The following is a 21,853-nucleotide window of genomic DNA, read 5'->3' as shown; positions in this document are numbered from 1 at the left end:
GCTTTCTGCTTATTTCCTGGGCAAGACAGGGACTTGAACGCCTTTCTTATGCTAAACACTAGAGGCAGACTGTTTCCTGCAATCGTCTCCTTCCTGAGTTTCCGGGTAGCTGTGTAATGCTGAGCTGACAATGAAGTTTATCTCCACAAAAATGGCGTCTAATGAGCTCCTCTGAAGACACTACAATCAGCAGCGCCGTTAGCATGCGCTATATGGACAGCTCAGCGATGTCATCAGGAAGCGACACACAGGACAGGACTGGGAGTAAGTTAAAAGGCGAATATGATTGCGGGATGTATGTTGTGTTATTCTATCCTGATATAGGTAAAAGCCTGGTGTTAATGGACTACTTGGAAGCCTTACAGGGAGTTCCATTCCGGAGGGACAGTTAGGAAGGTGTCTATATGGAATACACATAGGTATGTACAGTTGCTGGGACTGATTGTGCAGTAGAATGCAGAGATATCACAACTCTGCTGCATGATGCTCTTGCTGATTCTACCACTGTATTTGGGCAAAGCTGGCCATAGTTGGAATTTCAAATGAAAATTTCTTAGGAAAAGAATGTCCTAAGAAAGTTAGGTTTTTATAATCGGGGGGTCAAATTGATGTTTGTATTTGACTGCAGTGATGAGGAAATCCCAAAGAGTGGGATGGAATGAACATTTTACGAAAGCTGGCCATAAATGGTTTAAATCTCGGCCGGTTCAGAAGGGATTGGTTGCGATTTGAACCATATATGGGCAGGCTGAATGTTCCCAAGCTCATGGCCTGATTGGTCAACTTGGGTACAACCAGCCTTTTTTTTTTTTATGCGATTATTGCCGCTAGCAGTAATCACTGTGTTCTCCTGGCGGGGACGGATCCCACATCAGGAGAACACAATGGCTCCACTGGAAGGATTCCTCCATGAACATTGTGTTGATGGGGGAATCAAGCGATTTTTCTTTCCTGCAACCCATAGTTGCAGGAAAGAAAATCGCTCCATCTATGGACAGCTTTACAGTGTATGTGGTTTTTGTTAAGTAAAGTTCATTAGTTTCAAAATCAAATGTTAAAAACATTTTTTCTTCATTAACACCATACATCACAGGTGTCAACACAAGGCCCGCGGGCCGAATGCGCCCCCCCCCCCCCCAGGCCATTTCATGTGGCCCTCGCACCTCTCATGCAGCTGTGGCAGCCCCCTTGTCTCTGCCCCCACCTTGTCTCTGTAGTCGGCAGCAGAGGACAGAACTCCTTTGCCAGATCCTGCAGTACTCTGTGCAGCTGCAGAAAGGCTCGTCTTTGCCCCCCCTCCTGCTCAGCAGTCCGCATCAGAGAGGAAGGCAGAACACCTCCTACAGATCCTACACCTCTCTGTGCAGCAGCAACACCACCTTGTCTCTGCCTCCCTTGGTCTCAGCATTCAGCAGACTCTGGAAGGTGACTCCAGCCCTTCTCTGGTTCTCCTTCAGACCCTGCACTTCTTCCCAGATCCACCCTTTGGTAAGGGGGTGCATTGTGATGTAAGGGGGTGTGGGGTGCTCTGGACATCTAATCTTACAGATATAACCGGCCCTTTGAGGGAAACCATAATGCTGATGCGGCCCGCGATGGAAGTGGAGTTTGACACCCCTGCCATACATGATCGAAAAACCATGCAGATTTCACTTGCAGAGACATCAGTTTCATGTCAGTTTTCATGCACCTTTTTAGTCAATTTTTTTGCACGTTGACATCGGTTTTCATTCGCGTCAATTATGTTCCCTGTTCGCACCAATGTTTTCATGTCATTTTTTTTTTTTTTTTTCTGTACAGAAAACTGCATACTTGTTACAGATTCCTTTGCAGAAAAAAATCAGCACGTTGTAGTGTGAACAGGGCACATAGAGAGCCATTGTTTTCTTTGAGCCCTGTAGAATGCATGCAGAAAAACTGACATCTCTGCACCATGGTGTGAACAAGAGATGGGCTCGGGCATGCTAGAGTTCCCACATACCTGATTCCGCCAGGAAGCAGACACTGCACACCGCTAATCACAGGCACTGAGATGTTTCCCTATCTGTGCAGCTGTGGATCTGAAAAAGGCTCAGTGCTTGTGATTGGCAGTGTTGGCTTCCTGGCGGGATCGGGCATGTAGTAACTCGAACACTCCCAAGCCTATCTCTAGTGTGAATGAGGCTCAAGACTTTGTTTGAAATTCTAGTCATCTATGGCCAGCTTAACCAATTTAGCAGTGTTCGTAATTGATGGAGTAAGTGGTATTCAGGGGCAAGAAATGTCAGTTTTTAATGCCCAGCCGTTGTGCATAGGTATCCATGGTGCCATAAGGTTTTGTGCTGAGAGTGCGCTTACTGACCAAAATGTCACCAACAGCTCTTAGTTAAGGCTTCTGATCAGGAGCCAGTGAGGTGGGCTCTCAACCATGTGATTGCTGTTGATACATAAGCTTTGCCACCTTCTGGGCATTAAAGCCCACTTAAAAAGCTGTCAGAAGGTGGCATTAAGGCCCCTTTCACACTTGTGTGACTTGTCCGGAGATTAGGGACAGTATAACAAGATTAGGGCATTATAACAAGTCATACACCATGATTTCCAATGAGTACTGTTCATATCTGTATGACTTTAAGGTAGTCCCTGCACTACTTTGGGCCAATTTTAATACGTTTTGAGGTCCATAGACATAGGCATTGCTCCAAGTCAAGTCAAAATCGCGGTAAAATTGCGCAACTTTTAGGTCGCATAAGTGTGAAAGGGGCCTAAAGCGGAACTAAACCCATCAATTCAACAGTTTTAAAAAAGTTACATTCCCTGCATTGCTAACTGTCAGATTTGCTTGTGCTGTCAACCAAACTGTGAAACCATCAAAAAGCTGGTGTCATAAATGATCACACGTGCAGCACCAGTTTCAGATGAAACAGTGGCTAAGATGGCAGCTTCCTTGGCTGAAAAGGATAGGAGGGGTTCATTCTACTTTTAAGAGGTAAAGCCCAGCTCTGGGGAAAGGAATAGTGCTCCTTTGTAGTGGGGCTGCCAATGCATTGCAAAAGTTAAATGCTTGTTTGGGTATCGGGGAGGGGAAAAGCAGTTTTATGTACATGATCAGCAACATATCCCCCCCCCCCCCCCCCCTGCACTGGGCTTGATGATGTCAGAGGGCTTGTGACCAGAGCAAAGGGGAGAAAAGGCTGTAGGAGACTAGTCTAAGGCCGGCCGTTTATGGTTCGAACTGGCAGAGATTCTAACCATTAATGGGCAGGCTAAATATACCAAGTTGATCGATCAACATGGGTACAACCAGCCTGCCGGATTCCCTTGTAAATATTGCAAGTGGCTGCTATAGCGGCTAGCAATAATCACTGTCTTCTCCCACCTATCGGGAAGACAATTGCTCGGCAGGAAGGATTCTCTCAACGCTGTCTATGTTGATAGGGGAATCGTGCAAATTTCTTTCCTGCAACCCGTGGATTTGTCATCTTTTGTTTTTTTGCCAAAGCTCCTAAACTCAATTAAATAAAAGCCTATGTGTATGCGATGCATACTAGCATATTATGACATTACTTTGCAGGGGATTTTTATTTTTTATTTTTTTTTCTCTTCAACTGCGGTTCTCTACCACTTTAAACAAAAATAAGATTGTTCTGAGACCAGAAACCACTTTTTTCCCATTGGCTGTGAGCGCTGACTGTGAGCCGGTCAGCAGATCTATTTTGACATAAGGCGGCCTGGCTGCCGTATACACAGGCCGAATGTCAGCCGACATTCCGCCTGTGTGTACTAGGCTTAAGATGAGTACTTTAATTCCTCAATTGTGTTAGCAATTTTTTTTTTTTTTAATATATATATCTATTGTATTTTCTGTCTACAATTATTATTTTTTGGGAAACCATATTGATGTTTTTTTTTTCCTTTTTATAAAAGGTCTATTTAGACATAACGATGCCTGCTGACATCATGGCTCCCAAAGACATCATGACCAACTCCCATGCCAAATCAATTTTAAATACTATGAACTCATTACGAAAGAGCCAAACGTTGTGTGACGTGACTCTTCGTGTAAATATGAAGGATTTTCCTGCTCATCGTATTGTTCTTGCTGCTTGCAGTGACTATTTTTGTGCTATGTTTACCAGTGAGGTAAGCTGTCTCTTTATATTAGACACCGGTATTACAACTACATTTTGTTTTGCAGAGGAAAACTTTTTGTTAAACAGGTGAAGGAATATAATGCTATAATATTTATTGGCTGGAACTAATTTACTTAGCAAATTGTGGTTTCAAATCTGAAGTAGTTTCTTGCCTTGCTGTTAATGCGTCCAGTGAGAGAGTTTCTTAGTCCTCACCATGGCTAATGCTGACTATAGTCTAAATAAATTCCTTACCAACAACATACTATGAAGACCACATAGCTCTAGCATGCAGCTTTGCCAGTGATGGTAAGCCACGCACATGTATTTTAATCAGGGCTGGGCAAAGCCCAGGTGGCAACTAGAAATTGAGTCCTGGTTCCCGGGCTACTGCCAGCCCATTCACCACTGGCACCAGGCATAAGCAACTCCTCCGGCAGCGGACAACTGGGCTGAGAGCTCCTCACTGTCTCTCCTCCAACAGACGCGTATTACATGCCTACCTTGCGTGGTGGAGCAATAATTGGGCAGCCTGTCCTTTCTCCATTGGCCGGAGCTTTCCTCCCTCAATCGGGGGAGATGAGCTGGAGACGATGGCTTCTCCGATTGGCTGGCCACGAAGATGGCGAGGACGGCGCTGGAGGAGCCGACAGTGAGCCTCAAATATGCCTGATGGCCGGCTGAGAGTGACCTGCCTGAGCCCTGCAGGGATGGCAGCCCCAGATGGGACCTGGCCGAACTCTACTCCCAGGGTGGGAGGAGACACCCCCAGGGCCCCTACCAACAGGAACAGAGGAGGGGGGGGGGCAGTGTATGAGGAGAGGGGGGGACACTGTGAGAGGAGTGTATGAGGAGAGGGGGGGGACACTGTGAGAGGAGTGTATGAGGAGAGGGGGGGGGCACTGTGAGAGGAGTGTATGAGGAGAGGGGGGGGGCACTGTGAGAGGAGTGTATGAGGAGAGGGGGGGACACTGTGAGAGGAGTGTATGAGGAGAGGGGGGGGGGACACTGTGAGAGGAGTGTATGAGGAGAGGGGGGACACTGTGAGAGGAGTGTATGAGGAGAGGGGGGACACTGTGAGAGGAGTGTATGAGGAGAGGGGGGGACACTGTGAGAGGAGTGTATGAGGAGAGGGGGGGACACTGTGAGAAGTGTGTATGAGGAGAGAGGGGGACACTGTGTGAGAGGAATGTATGATGGGGGGAGGGGTGGGGGCACTGTGTGACAGGAATGTATAACTGACCACATTGTCCCAGCAAAAGGTGCTCCTTGCCTGATGAGTCCTGCAATTTTAGGACAGGCGGCATAAAGACTACCCCACATTAGATCAGAGTCCCTTTATGTTAGCACCCCCCCACCCTTAGGGACCCCCCCCCCAATTAGTAAGGAGTCCCCTCATATTAGAACCTCCCTTAGAGGCCCCTCCAATAATCAGAGTCCCCTTTTATCAGTGATCAACAGTTGGCCATCTCCTCGCCAATAAAAAAGCCCTACCAGTCAAAAAAAAAAAAACCTGCCTCCTAACTTCTTAAGCTGGCTCCTAGCTTCAAAGCAATTTTGTATAATCTTTATTTCTGCATTTAACAAATAACAAAAAAGGCAGGACATAATGTACATAACACTCAGATGGAGAATAAAAAAAAAAAAAAAAATACAAGGGAGGGGTAAACTGGCCTCCAACTAACAAGTGTACAAAGTATGCACTGGAACAACAGTGCAATGAACATAAGAGGTGAGCAAAGGCGGATGAACCAGTAAGAGCAAGGGGGGTAACAGAAAGAAAAGGAGAAAGAAAAGAGAGTAAACAAGAAGTTCCACCATTCACATCCATATGCGCCCCACAGGCGAGTGCCCGACCACTAGCCAGAACCTGTGGTGTGGAAGGGTTCTCCTTGGTCTGGGCATTTGGCCACAGTTGACCCAAAGCTCCCCCCTCAAAGAGAAGGGAGAGGAGAACCTCCACTACCCATATTTAATCCTTCAAGACATTGTGCCAGGGGTTGTCTAGGCACACCGGTCAAGCCCCGATTTAAAGCGGTAGTATACTCCGCTATTTGACTTTTACCTACAGGTAAGCCTAGAATAAGGCTTACCTGTAGGTAAAATTAATATCTCCTAAACCTGCAAGGTTTAGGAGATATTCGCCCGGCATGCAGCCGCTGACACCAGCGGCGCATGCACTCTGAAGGTCCGGCGGACAAATGAACTCATGCGTGGGAGTGACGTCATTGCGGCTCCGGCCACTCACAGCGACAGAGCCGCCAAAACCCGAAGAGACGCCGATGGGACATGATAGCTCCCTCAGTGGTGTCCGGGCGACCGTATGGGGGCTTCGTTCTAAGGTAAGTGTTTCATAATGTGCTAGTATGTGATGCATACTAGCTCATTATCCCGTTGTCCTGCAGGTTTTTTTTTTTTTTTTTGTGAGGACACAACCGCTTTAAATACATTGCATGGAGATTCTCCAACATGTTATAAATATTATGTGGGTGACCAAGCCAGTTATTGGCACCACAGAAGATCCGTGGGGCCTAATAAACGAACCTGGCTGGAATATCAGTATGGAACTGGGCCAATTCTCCAAAAAGTTATAACATTTCTGTGGGTGACTGCAATCGATGTTGGCACTCAAGAAGATCTGTGTGGCCCAGTAAATCGGTAAATGCATGCAGGTATAATAGAAATGGGCCGATTCCTCCAACAAGTTATACAAAATCTGTTGGCGATTGGGCTCTTCATTGGCACTAGGGAAGATCTGGGGGGGCCTAATAATGCATATGGCTGTAATCTCATTGGATTGAGCCATGTGTCTACCCTGAATCTGGCCTTCGTTGGCAGTTGCGCAGATATTGCATGGCCATAAAAGTTTCTAGCAGCTCATGTGGGCCAAGTTATTGAAAGCAAAGGTCCAAAATGTTCTTCCTCTGCTGACTGAATGAAGTTCATTAAGATTATTAGACCCTCAATGCTTTTCAGATTTGTGTTTGTTTCTCACTTTTTGGATTTAATTTTAAGACTTGTCACATTAAGGTGCAATCAAAGGAAATCCAGAATTCGCTGCAACGCTTTTTTGAACCTTAATGAAAAAGACATCACAGACAGTGCAGGGTACAATAAAGGTTTTACTGTACCCCACACTGTCTGTGATGTCTTTTGCATGAAGGATCAATAAAAGTGAAGTGTTGCAGTGAATTCCGGATTTCTTTTGATTGTGTATCTGCAGACGAGCTGTGCTATCACCTTCACCTAAACCATGGCTATGTTGTGGATTTATGGCTAATGTGCTCACCTGGAGCGGCTTTCTCTTCAGTGATCAATGTGTTTTGCTGTGGGTGAAATACAGTAAAAACAAATTGCTGTTTGCCGCATTTTATGTTGCAGTTTCCAGCAAAATACAAATTCTATAGGAATAAGTAGCATGGCATGTAAAATGCACAGAAACCTTAGAAGTGTTAATATAGCCTCATAGTTGGTATGTTTTTGCCAAATCCTTTCAGTTGTTAAAGTGGCTTTCTTTTGCCCTACTGACCTGCAGCTGTCTGAGAAAGGAAAACCATATGTTGATATCCAGGGACTGACTTCATCCACCATGGAGATCCTACTTGATTTTGTATACACAGAGACTGTTCATGTAACAGTGGAGAATGTGCAGGAGCTTCTTCCAGCTGCGTGTCTGCTGCAGCTTAAAGGTGAGAATGCCTCAAAACTTTGTGCACAAATATTAATACATTTGTATTTTTAGTATATTTTTATTCATACATTTTCATGAGCTGTAGTAAATACTCAAAGAACCATATATGGTGGTGAAGCAATACAATGAGTAAAAAGGAATGTTGCGCAACCAGTACAGCAGCACAGTACGGACGCAACAGAATTAGAAAACAATGTGCCACATCCTTAATTGATATATCGAATCATGAAAAGAAGCTAAATGGACTTTATAGGCACAAATAGGGGTGAAGTAAAAACTTTTTTTATTGATTGACATATAAAAACAGAAACCCCTAACACAAGGGGAATACTTAATTAACATACACAATATACATAAGATCAATAAGACATGTGTATATATAGCAGTAGTAAAACAGTGATTAGTTGCATAATACATGAGACATGGTGGTATCAAAATAATATACATTACATCCTACAGAACTTGAAGGTAGTGCCAGAATGATGACACTGTATAGATCCTCGAGTGTGGTTGATGCAGCCCTGAAATAAGGGATAGTTCATGTAGCCAGATGCCCTACATGTTTCGCTTGAGGAATCAAGCTTCTTCTGGAGCTACTGGTATACAGACTCCCTGGTAGAGGCGAGTGATAGTTCACAGTGGCCGATGTACTTAGGCACAGAAACAATGTATAAATCATAGACTCATCACAGCTGACCTCCCCGTTATATTTTTTCTATCAGCTGGTGTTCGCTATATGCAAGGCACACAAAATGTGTGTATGCATAGATGAACGAGGAGAGAATAAGGTCTATTTTCCAGAAATACGGTTTGGGGATGGTTACAGATGTTTACCGAAGAAAATATAACATTTTAGGTAGGAAGATCTGTGATGGAACACTGCCTCAGACCACTGCCACCTTCACCCACTTGTGACAAATGGCTGGCCAAACCTTCACCATGCTGTCACTGATACGGGACAATGCCACTTCCAGTTTCAACTTGCGCAAAGATTTCCAGCTTGCTGGACCACAATTTAAGTGCCAGAAGACTGAGATCTATTGTCACGGGGTTTGGTTAACTAAGCAACTCCACCAGATACTTTTATGGTAAAATATCAAACGTTTACAATTATGTCAATTTTAAAATAAAGGTCTGTTACCCATCTGTGGTGACAGTGAATGGATTAACCACTTGACCTCCGGAAGATTTACCCCCCCCCCCTCCTCCATGACCGGGCAATTTTTGCAAAACATGGCGTTACTTTGACAATTGTGCAGTCATGCGACACTGTACCCAAAATTGCCTCCCCCCCCCCCCCCCCCCACAAGTAGAGCTTTCTGTTGGTGATATTTGATCACCACTGCATTTTTTATTAAAAAAAGACAGACAATTTTGTAAAAAGTAAAATAACATTTTTACTTTCTGCTAGCAAACCCATCCAATTAAATCAAATTTCTTCATCAGTTTAGGCCAACATTTATTTTGCTACATGTTTTTGGTAATAATAATAATAATAATAAAAAGTTTTTATTGATTTTAGAAACTATAACATTCGCCTAAACCAAACTATGGGATATATTTATGGAATTTTTATTTATATATTTTATACTAGTAATGGCGGCGTATATCGACCTTATGGCGGTACTGCCATATTGCGGCAGGCAATCTGACACTGACACTTTTGACACTTTGTGGGAACCAGGGACACTAATACAGTGATCAGTGCCAAAAATATACACTTTCAATGTACTAATGACACTGGCTTGGAAGGGCTTAAACATCTAGGGCGATCAAAGGGTTAACTGTGCCTAGCCAGTGGTTTTGTGTAGACAGTGTGCTGCTTTCACTAGGTTAAGTAATGGATTCTGCTTTGCAGAGACACAGAATCCATTCCTTCTCTCTCCCCGACCCCCCACCAGTCAGAACTGAGATATGCCTTGTTTACATAGGCATATCTCAGTTCTCTGTGTTTTTACCGGCAATCACTGGGTGCCAGAGTGCCCCACACCCACAGATCATAATCACAGCAGAAGCTGCCCGTCGGTGTCGTGCGCACCCCCTGCAGATGGAAATACAGAATTGCATATATATATATATATATATATATATATATATATATATATATATATATATGTGATCCTGCGCACAGCTGCTGCCCTGTAGCAGTAGAAGTGCTATAGGGGCAGTCAGCAAGTGGTTATCGACACTGCTATTGTTGCTCCTGTCTGCCTATTGCAACAAAGCTAGAGAGTAATGCATATGGCATTGTTTTCACAATAATGAGGTTCTTGTTCAATTCTTCAGTTAAATATCAAATCTGCTAGCAGTACTAGGGTTGTTGGTTCAAATCTCAACCACGGCACTACCTGCATGGAGTTTGCATGTTCTCCCTGTGCCTGCGTGGGTTTCCTCTAGTACTCTGGTTTCCTCCCACACTCCAAAGACACGCTGTTAGGTTAATTTGCACCTGTCTAAATTGGCCTTAGTATTTGTATGAATGTGAGTGACCTGTAATTGTAAGTTCCTTGATCCTTGAAGGCAGTGAAAATATATATATATATATATATATATAAATATGTGTGTATAAAGAGCTGCAGATGGCGCTATAGAAGGACTTGTAATAACTAGTAAATACCACACCCCTGTTAGGACCGTGTGTTCCTAATGAAATAAATATGCCCAGCCAATAACCATTAACTTTATCCTTTTACATGTTCTTGTTTATTCTAAATAAGCATTTGTTATCTTGCCTCCCTCCCTAGGTGTAAAACAGGCATGTTGTGACTTTCTGGAATCTCAGCTTGACCCTTCCAATTGCTTAGGAATCCGTGACTTTGCAGAGACTCATAATTGCTTAGACTTGATGCAAGCGGCTGAAGTTTACAGTCAGAAGCACTTTCCAGAAGTGGTGCAACATGAGGAGTTTATGCTGTTGCAGCAGGAGGAGGTGGAGAAACTGATTCGATGTGATGAGATTCAGGTACAACTTGGTAAATTGGTTACTCTGTTTGATCTCTTCTTAAAGCGGAGTTCTGGCCTCAAATACATTTTTTAACTAAAAATACCCCTATAATACTAATCCATCGCCCCTTTACAGAACCGCTATTCTCATACTTACAAGTTCTACAGTATTGGCTTTTAGTCAAATTCTTACTTTTAAAAACGCTGTCTGAGCGTGGCCATCTTGGATGTGGGCATCTGAAGCCGCAGTGTAATCTGCTGTGTCCTTCTTCCAGTTTATTCTGGCTACCCAGAATGCACCTGGCAATCTCGCTCATGCGCTGTACTATGCGATTGGCATAGAGAAGAGGAGCGGCCCGCAACCCACGTCATTGCCCATTGCCTCCTGGGAGTGATGGCAAACAGCTCCCAGGACTCAATGCAAAGGCAGAAGTGACGCCACGGCCGCAGAGCGGGGAGAAGGAGGAAGTACAATCAAAAATGCCCTGAAAATAAGGTAAGGGACCCCCGAAAAAAATTGAAACTGCCCAATTGTTCATGAGCATAGCGAGCACTCCAGGAATTAGTAAAGTTGAAAAATAGTCCGGAACTCTGCTTTAACCACTTGCCGACCGCCGCACGACTATCTACGTCAGCGGTCAGCCCCTCACAGGCAAACTGACGTGGGTCTAGGGAGCGAGCGCGCGCCCCTGCTCCCACGTGGTCACGGACCCCCCCCCCCCCCCGCGCGTGTGACTGGCGGACCCGATGTCCGCCGGTCACTCTGCGATCGGCGGGGGAGAGGGAGAAAGTCAGGCGGCTTGTGTAAACAAGCTGCCTGTCATTCTCCCCTGTGTATGATTGATGATCATACGGTTCTACTATGTAGAACCCTTGATCACCGTTCATACAGCTGAAGCCACAGCCAATCACAGTAGAAAGCACGCCCCTAGGGACACACATAGCCCCTCCCTTTCAAAAAAGTTAACCCCTTTACTGCCAGTGTATTTTTACAGTAACAGTGCATATGTATATCACTGATTACTGTAGAAATGTCACTGGTAACCCCAAAAGTGTCAAACATGTCAGTCAAAGGTCCGATCTGTCCGCCGCAATGTCGCAGTACCGCAAAAAAAATCGCAGATCGCCGCCATTACGCGTTAAAAAAAAAACAACAAAAATGACAAAAATCTTTCCCTTTGTTAGTAAACGCGATAACTTTTGCGCAAACCAATCAAAATACGCTTTTTGCGATTTTTTTTTTTTTTTTTTTTTTTTACCAAACATAGGTAGCATAAAACAAATTGGCCGAAAATGTTAAAACATTTTGATTTTTACATCTTTTTTTTTTGGGGGGGGGGGAATTTCATATAAAAAAAATGTGAAAAATATTGCTATTTTTGCAAAATTTACGCTCTTTTTTTGTTTATAGCGCATGATCAAAAAATCGCACAGGTGATCAAATGCCACCAAAAGAAAGCTCTGTTTGTGGGAAAAAAAGGACGCCAAATTCGTTTAGGTACAGCGTCGCACGACCGCGCAATTGTCCGTTAAAGTCACGCAGTGCCGAATCGCAAAATACCCCCTGGTCGTTTAGCAGCCAAATCCTCCGGGGCTTAAGTGGTTAAAGAGGCTTTCCACTTTCACAGAGGAGCATATGTACACACATCCCCTCCTGTTGATTGGAAGGGGTGTGTTTCTTAAAACCCAGCTAATCAGCTATTATACTAGTACTGTGAAGCCGTTTTAAGCTGCAGTGTTCAGCCTGCTTTAGAAAACTATTGGTTTTCATAGGCACCTTGTGTTGAGCAGGGTAATGCCCCGTACACACGTGCAGATTATCTGAAGACTTTTGTCTTCAGATTTACCTTTTCTATGTGGTGCAAGGGCCTGCCGGATTGCATACAAATTGAAAGTGTTTAGGTTTGACCTCATATTATATGGTTTTGGTAAGTCTGCAGACAAAAGTCTTCAGATAATCTGCACGTGTGTACGGGGCATTAGGCTAAGGGTTTATACCAGCAACACAGTACATCCAAGGGCAGCTAAAGGACTGCTTATTGGGACTGCTCATAAGTTCTGATAAATAGCTGATCAACACCACAAGGGCAAAAGTACAGCTTTTTACACTTGCTCTTGCTTCTAAAGTAATATTACTATTGTTATTGCTTGTCTTATAGGTAGATTCGGAAGAACCAGTTTTTGAGGCCGTTCTAAATTGGGTGAAGCACAACAAACAGCACAGGGAGAAATCACTTTCACAGCTTCTTCAGTATGTGCGCATGCCTCTGCTAACACCACGCTTTATCACAGATGTCATAGACACAGAGGTACATGAGAAAGCTTCCACAGTAGCTTGATTGTTGATTTAACCTTCTTGATTATCTTTTGTACACATTATATGTTTCTTTCTGCAGCCCTTGATTAAATGTAGTCTGCAATGCCGAGATTTAGTAGATGAAGCCAAGAAATTCCACCTTCGCCCAGAGTTAAGAAGTCAGATGCAGGGTCCTAGAACTCGCATGCGTTTGGGTAAGTTATTTTTACATGTGATAACTTTTTTTTTTTTTTTTTTTTTATCCATACGTATGCCAAAGAGCAACTAAAAGGTCTGCTACATTCACCATTCACTGAGACTACTTTTAACATCCAACCCCTTAGATGTTATAGGGAGTTAAGCTGGCTTTACATTATACAATTTTGTTCAATTTCCTTCAGATTTACCTTCTACTATGTAGTGCAAGGGCCTGCCTGATTGCATACAAAATAGAAAGTGTTTAGGTGTGACCTCATAATATATGGTTTTGGTAAATCTAAAGGAAAGTTGTAGAAGAAAATTGTATAATGTATAGCCAGCCTTGGAGAGTTCTAATAGCAATGCTTTTACGGATTGATTGGCTAGCTTTATTAGTAGATAGTACATGACTAGAGCTCTCCAGTCATTTTACAAACAGTATTTTAAACATTGACCAAATTATTTGCTGTTATCTAGTTTTCTCTCATTTATATATTTTTTTTGATTGTTGTAAATTGATTTCTTCTAGAAATTGTGTAGATCTCCCCCTTTTGAGGCAGATAATGGAATATTTTTTTCTTATGAAAAACATACTAACCTTTTAAAATATTTGTTAATTGTCACATGATTTCATACAGTTTAAGCACATACTCCAGGAATTGAACGTCTTCCTATATATAACTTTTTTGCTACATTACAGGATATTTGCTTTTAGGTATCATATTATGTAAAACCCTTGGGGCCTCATTTAGAAAGCAGTGGTATGACTGCATCGCTGTCTTGCTGCTGCTTTTAAAAAAAAAAAAAAAAAAAAAAAAAAAATCTAGAAGCTCTCCACCAGTTTTGGAGACTCTGAATGCCGTTGAGCACAAGTAAAAATTCAAAATAACTCAACACACAGCCATTAATGTATAAACCGCTGGCAACAAAAGTGCGTACACCCTTAAGTGAAAATGTCCAAATTGGGCCCAAAGTGTCAATATTTTATGTGGCCACCATTATTTTCCAGCACTGCCTTAACCCTTTTGGGCATGGAGTTCACCAGAACTTCACAGGTTGCCACTGGAGTCCTCTTCCTCTACTCCATGCAACATCACAGAGCTGGTGGATGTTGGAGACCTTGCGCTCCTCCACCTTCCGTTTTGAGGATGCCTCACAGATGCTCAATAGGGTTTAGGTCTGGAGACATGCTTGGCCAGTCCATCACCTTTACCCTCAGCTTCTTTAGCAAGGCAGTGGTAATCTTGGAGGTGTATTTGAGATAGTTATCATGTTGTAGTGCTGCCCTGCGGCCCAGTCTCCAAAGGGAAGGGACCATGCTCTGCCTCAGTATGTCACAGTACATGTTGGCATTCATGGTTTCCTCAAAGAACTGTAGCTCCCCAGTGCCGGCAGCACTCAGACCATGACACTCCTACCAACATGCTTGACTGTAGGCAAGACACACATTTGTCTTTGTACTCCTCACCTGGTTGCTGCCACACATGCTTGACACCATCTGAACCAGATAAGTTTATCTCGGTCTCATCAGACCACAGGACATGGTTCCAGTAATCCATGTCCTTAGTCTGCTTGTCTTCAGCAAACGGTTTGCGAGCTTTCTTGTGCATCATCTTTAGAAGAGGCTTCTTTCTGGGATGACAGCCATGCAGACCACTCTGAAGCAGTGTGCGGCGTATGGTTTGAGCACTGACAGGATGACCCCCCCACCCCTTCAACCTCTGCAGCAATTCTGGCAGCACTCATACATCTATTTCCCAGAGACGACCTCTGGATATGACGCTGAGCACGTGCACTCAGCTTCTTTGGTCAACCATAGTGAGGCCTGTTCGGAGTGGAACCTGTCCTGTTAAACAGCTGTATGGTCTTGGCCACCATGCTACAGCTCAGTTTTAGGGTCTTGCCAATCTTTTTTTAGCCTAGACCATCCTTATGTACAGCAACAATTCTTTTTTTTTTTTTCAGATCCTCAGAGAGTTCTTTGCCATGTGGTGCCATGTTGAACTTCCAGTGATCAGTATGAGAGAGTGAGAGCAATAACACCAAATTTAACACACCTGCTCCCCATTCACACCTGAGACCTTGTAACACTAATGAATCACAAGACATCGGGGAGGGGAAATGGCTAATTAGACCCAATTTGGACATTTTAACTTGGGGTTGTACTCACTTTTGTTGCCAGAGGTTTAGATATTAATGGCTGTGTTTTTGAGTTATTTTGAGGGGACAGCAAATTTACATGGTTATACAGCCTGTACACTCACTACTTTACATTGTAGCAAAGTGTAATTTCTTCAGTGTTGTCACCTAAATAGATATAATAAAATATTTACAAAAATGTGAGGGGTGTACTCACTTTTGTGAGATACTGTATATATGAATGTGAGTTAGGGGTCTTTAGATTGTAAGCCCCATGAGGGCAGGGACTGACATGAATGTACAATATATATGTAAAGCGCTGTGTAAATTGACAGGGCTATGTAAGTACCTGTAATATATAATAAATTATCTGAAGCTAGATTTACTTTACTAGGAAGCTTGATTCAAAACTAAGCTTTACCAACTGCCAGTCTCCTCACTGATAAGTGTCCTTATTGGCTGTTGAGGCACTCTCATTGGACAGAAAGTTGGTACTGTAGGTGTCAGGCTTAAAGGATAAGTTCACCTTTCTTTCTTTTTTTTTTTTTTTTTTTTTTATCTTTGAGCCCGTAAAGCATTGCACCTGCGATTGGCAGATCATGGGTGCAATCTCAGGCTCCTGCAGACTGTACGGGTATTGATTTAGCTCATACAGGCAGGCAGGTACACAATGACAGGAAGACTCAATGAACTACCTCGAGCTCTCACTAACGCCCTGGTAGTTTATTGGGAACTACAAGCCGTCAGCCGCAAAGGATGCCGGTACTTGTAGTTCATTCATTCACAGATCTCTGTGAATGAATGACGCGGTCATGTGGGCAGGGCCCCCGCTTAGGCACGTTCTTTTCAAACTGTGACAGCGGGTGCCGGAAGAAGATCCCTGGCCCACTGTCACTACGAGGGGGGGGATCAGCGAGAGGCTGCATTAGAAATAGAACATAAATAATTTACCGGTTATCGCGTGAGACAAGTTGGGGAAAAAAAAATGTTTTGCTAGTTATCTCTAATGGATGGTTTGAGGAACACTGTTATGATTCCAAGAGCACAGGAGCTTATTTTATAATGGAAATTTAATGAGGATAGCTTTTAAACTTGGGAGACCTTACTGCATTTTTTTATTTTGATTTTACTGCGTACATGGACCCATGTGTAATGGCTAAATTCTCACTGTGTATATTTTTTTTGTACATTTTTTTTTTTTTTAAAGGTGCAAATGAGGTTCTTCTTGTCATTGGTGGGTTTGGTAGCCAGCAATCTCCAATAGACGTAGTGGAGAAATATGATCCCAAAACCCAGGAGTGGAGTTTCCTTCCAGTGAGTTTTGTTTTTTTTTTTTTTGTTTTTTTTCCTGGTGATTTGAAATGTTAGTTGTAATGACTGTAGACATTACAGTTTACTAATGTACTGTATAATTTTAAAAATGAGTGGTGTCCAGGACTTGTATGATGGGATATATATGTGGGACTGTAGACACATGCAATGTCATGGTTTTGGTCAGTCACTGTCAAACTCTCATTGCTATCATCCAGCCATTCCTCTGCAGTGTCAGTCATTCAGCTCCCATCAATACTATATTATAGAGAGTGAGAGAGAGTTTTGTGGAGTTGTCGTTACGTATACTTAACATTTTCTTTTTCCTTATTGGACTGTCCTTATAACCTAGTGCCCTCTAGTCATGTAGAAAATTTATATACATAGTACCAGTGATTTTGCTAACTGTATTGCAGGAATTAGTGAGATTAGAGAAAGTTGTTGATCGTAAGCAGTAGTTCTATGTTCATGGCTGCTTTGACCAACAGGATGGCAGGTGGACTCGCTCTTTGGATCAGTAAGAGGAGCCTCAGGCTCCTTCCAAAAAAATTATGGCAGCATCAACAAATAATGTACCTGCTGACTTTTTTAATATTAGGACACTTAGCTGTCCAGGAATCCAGCAGTGTCCTTACCAGAGCTGATTTTTCAATTGGCAATCGGGTCCTGTCACTGCCATCTTCACTAAGGTATACCGGCAGTGAAGCCTTGCGGCTTCACAGCCGGTTCCCTACAGCACATGCGTGAAGCGCTCTGTGAATGGGCTAGCTGCAGGTGAAGGATGAGGGGGACCAAACTTCTGGCTCAGTTCGATGTGGCAAATTCAGCTGGAAGTGGGAGCCAGTACCTGTCAAGACCAGGTACCCGCTGCATCCTGGAGCAGGCAAGCAGAGCTTATCCTTTTGGGTGGAGCTCCGCTTTGTCTTTAAAGTGCATCTGTGTCCAGGCTATAGATTTTAAAGATTTTCCAACTGTGCTTTAAAACAAGTAATTGGGTAAAAAGAAAGGAAAAAAATATAAATGCATACATCTCTGCAATACTTGCACATCTCTCTATGTATCTATTTGAACATGTAGCTGGTGCAGAAAAGTAACTGAAATGCCAGAATATAGTGAACTCCTATCTTCCTCTTTTGGAAACACTGTGAAATGTGTGTGAATTCCAAAGCACATGTTGTCAGCCTACTTCATTACTGATGCACTGCAAAGAACACAGTGCTTCTGCTATGATTGTTTTTATGGTGTCTGCAGCTACAGTGCTTTTTTAAAGCTCATATACTGCTAGATAAGAATATATGAATACTTGAATCGCTTGACCACAGGTCTACTTTAAAGGTCTCAAGTGGTAAGATGTAAGCAATTGAGTTTTTGACTTAAGTACATTTCAACTTTTTTGATATTTAAACCTGTATTTTTTGTAATAATGTGTATATGATATAGCAACAAAATTTGAATCACTCTTTATTAATTTCCTGTATACAGAGTATCACCCGTAAGCGGCGATATGTTGCCACAGTATCCCTTGGGGACCGTGTCTATGTAATAGGAGGTTATGATGGGAGATCCCGACTCAGTTCTGTAGAGTGTCTGGATTACACTTCTGAAGAAGATGGTGTTTGGTACTCTGTGGCTCCAATGAATGTAAGAAGAGGGCTAGCAGGAGCAACCACTTTAGGAGGTTTGCAATAGATTTTTGCTCTCCTATATCTAGACAAATTCAAACGTATAGCCAGTCTAATAGACCTTCTCTATAGACCTACTTTACATGCTTTAATGAGTTTTGCCTATCAAACAGACCAAACCTAAAGCGTGGTTGGCTCAAGATGCATATTAAACATTCCTGCAGTTTTGGGTGACCAAAACTTTAAATTGTAAGTTTAGCTTTACCAAAAACCACACTGTGCTGTCTCATATGACTATAAAAGCATTTTGAGCCTAGCCAACCTATCCCTTTCTGTTTGAAAAATGTAGTAAAAATCCCATTTAAAGAATTCCCATTTTTCCTAAAATCCTCTGCAGTCTGCAATGGCTCCACTCCACTGAGTTACTGTAGAAAGGATCAGCTGTTAGGACCAGTGCTCCCTAGTGCCATGGGAAGAAGCATTGTTCTGTTCTTTCAGGCTGAACATGTGCAGTGTGTACTTTCTGTTACCGCCAATGATGAGCTCTACAGGATCGATGCACACTGCTCACATGCAAGAAAGAACAGGACGGCACTTCCTCCCATGACAATATTGGGTGCTGGTCCCAATGGTTGCTTCATCCCTACAATAACTTGGGGCAGAGCCATAGCAGGCTGCACAGGTTTTTAAGAAGCTTCTTTTAAATGTGACTTTGGACTATGTTGTTTAAATGGAAAAGAAGCTCTGGCTGATTTTAGCACACTATGCTGCTACATCCATATGGAACAGCATAGTGTGCTTTTTGATCACGCTGAACTTGCACTTTTAAGTCCATTGTCCCTACGCACCTGAGTTGGTTGCCTTCCTGTGCTATTGCGACAGAATAATGACAGGAGCTACTTTTGGTGGCTGCAGTGATAAATGTGAGGTTGTAGTTTAAACGTACCAAAACAAAAAATTGGAATATGAGGAGAAAAAAAAAAAAAAGAGTATTAATACTTTCATGGCCATCACCTGTGCCTTGCTTCTTCAACACTTACAGAGCAAAGGCGCTGGCAGAGATCTGCAGCAGCCAATGCACATCTGCTGGACTTCTGCAAGAAGGCGGGGATCTAAGGCACGGGTGATGGGACAGGTAAGTATTGATAATCTTCTTTTGCAGAAAACTTATTTTAAGTGCTTATTTGTTATTAGTTGGAGGCTAAAAAATATTGAAGTCAAAAGCAGCCACGCAACTATCATTTCATAACGTAAGCAGTGGTGGCAGTTCTATTTTTTTTTTTTTTTTATACAGGTTTTTTTTAAGGATATTTTTTTCAAAGCAATATGTTTGTGTGATTTAACTATTGTGAAAGTATTCATTTATTTATTTTGCATGCATTAATGGAGCCATATTTGCTTTTTCCAAGACATGATATATGTCTCTGGTGGATTTGATGGAAGCCGCCGACACACAAGTATGGAGCGCTATGACCCTAATATTGACCAATGGAGCATGCTGGGTGACATGCAAACAGCACGTGAAGGGGCAGGTCTTGTTGTGGCCAATGGAGTAATTTATTGCCTTGGTGAGGGACACTAGCAATTAATTTCACATTACAAATAGTAATGTTTTCTAACAAATTTTAGTTCTCTTTTTTGTTTTGTGGCTTTTAGGTGGGTATGATGGCCTAAACATTTTAAGCTCAGTAGAACGATATGACCCACATACGGGCCACTGGAGCCATGTGACTCCTATGGCAACCAAGCGCTCAGGTAATAAGACTTAATATTTTCAATTGTCTTCAAAATGTATATATATTGCTTTGTTGTGGAGCTTACAGTTGTCTCTTATGACCACAGGTGCTGGTGTGGCGCTGCTAAATGATCACATATATGTGGTGGGAGGCTTTGATGGCACATCTCATCTATCTTCTGTAGAAGCCTATAATATTCGTACTGACTCTTGGACTACGATGACTAGCATGACCACTCCACGCTGTTATGTTGGGGCCACTGTACTTCGTGGGAGACTTTATGCCATTGCAGGGTGTGTATTTTTAGGATCATTCAATTCATTATTCATCCTAAACTAGTAGAAAAGCCCCATTCTTAGATCATGTTTTCGAAATTGTATGTGTGTCAAAAACCTGATCGCATATAAGTTATACAGAAATAGTCACTTTGGAAACCTAATAAGCAGAAATCTGCGAAACATTTTAAGTGGTTCTAAAGGCAGAAGGTTTTTTTTTTCTTTTTAACCCTAATGCATTAAGGTAAAAAAAAAAACCTGGGTGCAGCTTCCGTCCCTCCTTATACCTGAGCCCCATCTCAATCCAGCAATCTGCACAAGAGCATTGGCTCACACAGCAACGAGAGCCATTGGCCACAGAGGGAGGACAGAGCGGGCCATGTGAATAGACAGCGCCCATGCACAGGAGCCCGCCTCGGGAGTGAGGCTGCTCAAGTGTCCCCATAGTAAGAGGCTTGCTATTGGGGGCACTCAGTAGGAAGGAGGAGCCATTGGCTCCTGCTGTTGCTTGAGTGCTGTGTGAAGAGGAAGAGAGGGGAGAAGTGAAGCAGCCCTGCACAGTGCTGAATCTATGCTCCCCTCTCTAACCCCTTCACGAAACATTAAGGTGACAAATGTTTTTCCATTTTAGTATCAGTTTAACCTTTTAGAATTTTGATAAATCATCAATCTAAAATTTAGTAACATTCTTAATTTTTCGGATTTTTACTGTAATAGAGATTTTGCAGTATTCTGACTTGGATTGCAAAGTCCAAGGATTTGGATTGTCCATGCATGGATATAAGCCCTTTTTTCATGGTTCCATAAAGTAATATGGACTGCATATTTAACTTTTTTTTTTTTTTTCTTTGTTTTTCAGTTATGATGGAAATTCTCTACTGAACAGTGTTGAATGCTATGACCCTGTTATTGACAGTTGGGATGTAGTTACATCTATGGCCACCCAGCGGTGTGATGCTGGAGTCTGTGTACTTCGGGAGAAGTGAGAGCAAAAACTGTGAAGTTGGGCTTAATAGACTTGAAACTGTGCTGCTGCTGCCTGCATTCTACAGGAAAATGTGAAAACTGACTCTTCACTGTAACAATACAGATATGCCTTTCCACTGCCAGGCCTTACAGAAACTTTTACTGGCAAAAGACATTAGGAAGGAGATGCCTTGCCAATGTGCCACAAAGACCACATGAGCTTTAATCTGCACCCATAAGGATGTCCAGTGGGCTTTCAGTTGATTTGAATGCCAAGAAGGATGCAGTGTGGAATAAAGGGTCCAGTATACAAACTCTCAAAGTGCTGGTATCGTCTTTACAATGTTCTCTGTATAGACCTTTTGGTGTGGGTGATGGAGCTGTGTATAAATCTGTCACTAGTTGCCATATTGCTTCAGAAGAGCTCTACTTTTGGAGAGGAATCCTACATTTCAGGAGTATTTGGGATTTCCAATTTCATTGATACTTTGTGTTGTAAAATTAACAAAATGATGAAATGTGTATTATTACAAATTTGACTAAACTGCCTGTAGCATCCTTCTTGAA

The 21,853-nt window shown here is 42.7% G+C and overlaps 2 protein-coding genes across 2 annotated transcripts in view; one reads left to right on the top strand and one right to left on the bottom strand.

Annotated features, from left to right (window-relative positions):
- Nucleotides 1-21,853, bottom strand: part of SHISA4 (shisa family member 4) — a 477,761-nt gene that overhangs the window by 288,059 nt on the left and 167,849 nt on the right. The window lies entirely within an intron of this gene.
- Nucleotides 147-21,830, top strand: KLHL12 (kelch like family member 12). Its single transcript, XM_082248532.1, has 12 exons — nucleotides 147-264; nucleotides 3,904-4,119; nucleotides 7,645-7,798; nucleotides 10,545-10,762; nucleotides 12,903-13,052; nucleotides 13,140-13,254; nucleotides 16,584-16,690; nucleotides 18,170-18,365; nucleotides 19,719-19,877; nucleotides 19,966-20,064; nucleotides 20,152-20,338; nucleotides 21,180-21,830. The coding sequence occupies exons 2-12, from the start codon at nucleotides 3,922-3,924 to the stop codon at nucleotides 21,304-21,306; spliced, it is 1,710 nt and encodes a 569-aa protein (XP_082104658.1). The 5' UTR covers nucleotides 147-264; nucleotides 3,904-3,921; the 3' UTR covers nucleotides 21,307-21,830.

The sequence above is a fragment of the Pelophylax lessonae genome (assembly GCF_965119305.1).
Source record: "Pelophylax lessonae genome assembly, chromosome: 2".
NCBI lineage: Eukaryota > Metazoa > Chordata > Amphibia > Anura > Ranidae > Pelophylax > Pelophylax lessonae.
Note: the sequence above shows the minus strand (reverse complement) of the source record. Positions and strands in the feature narration are given on the sequence as shown.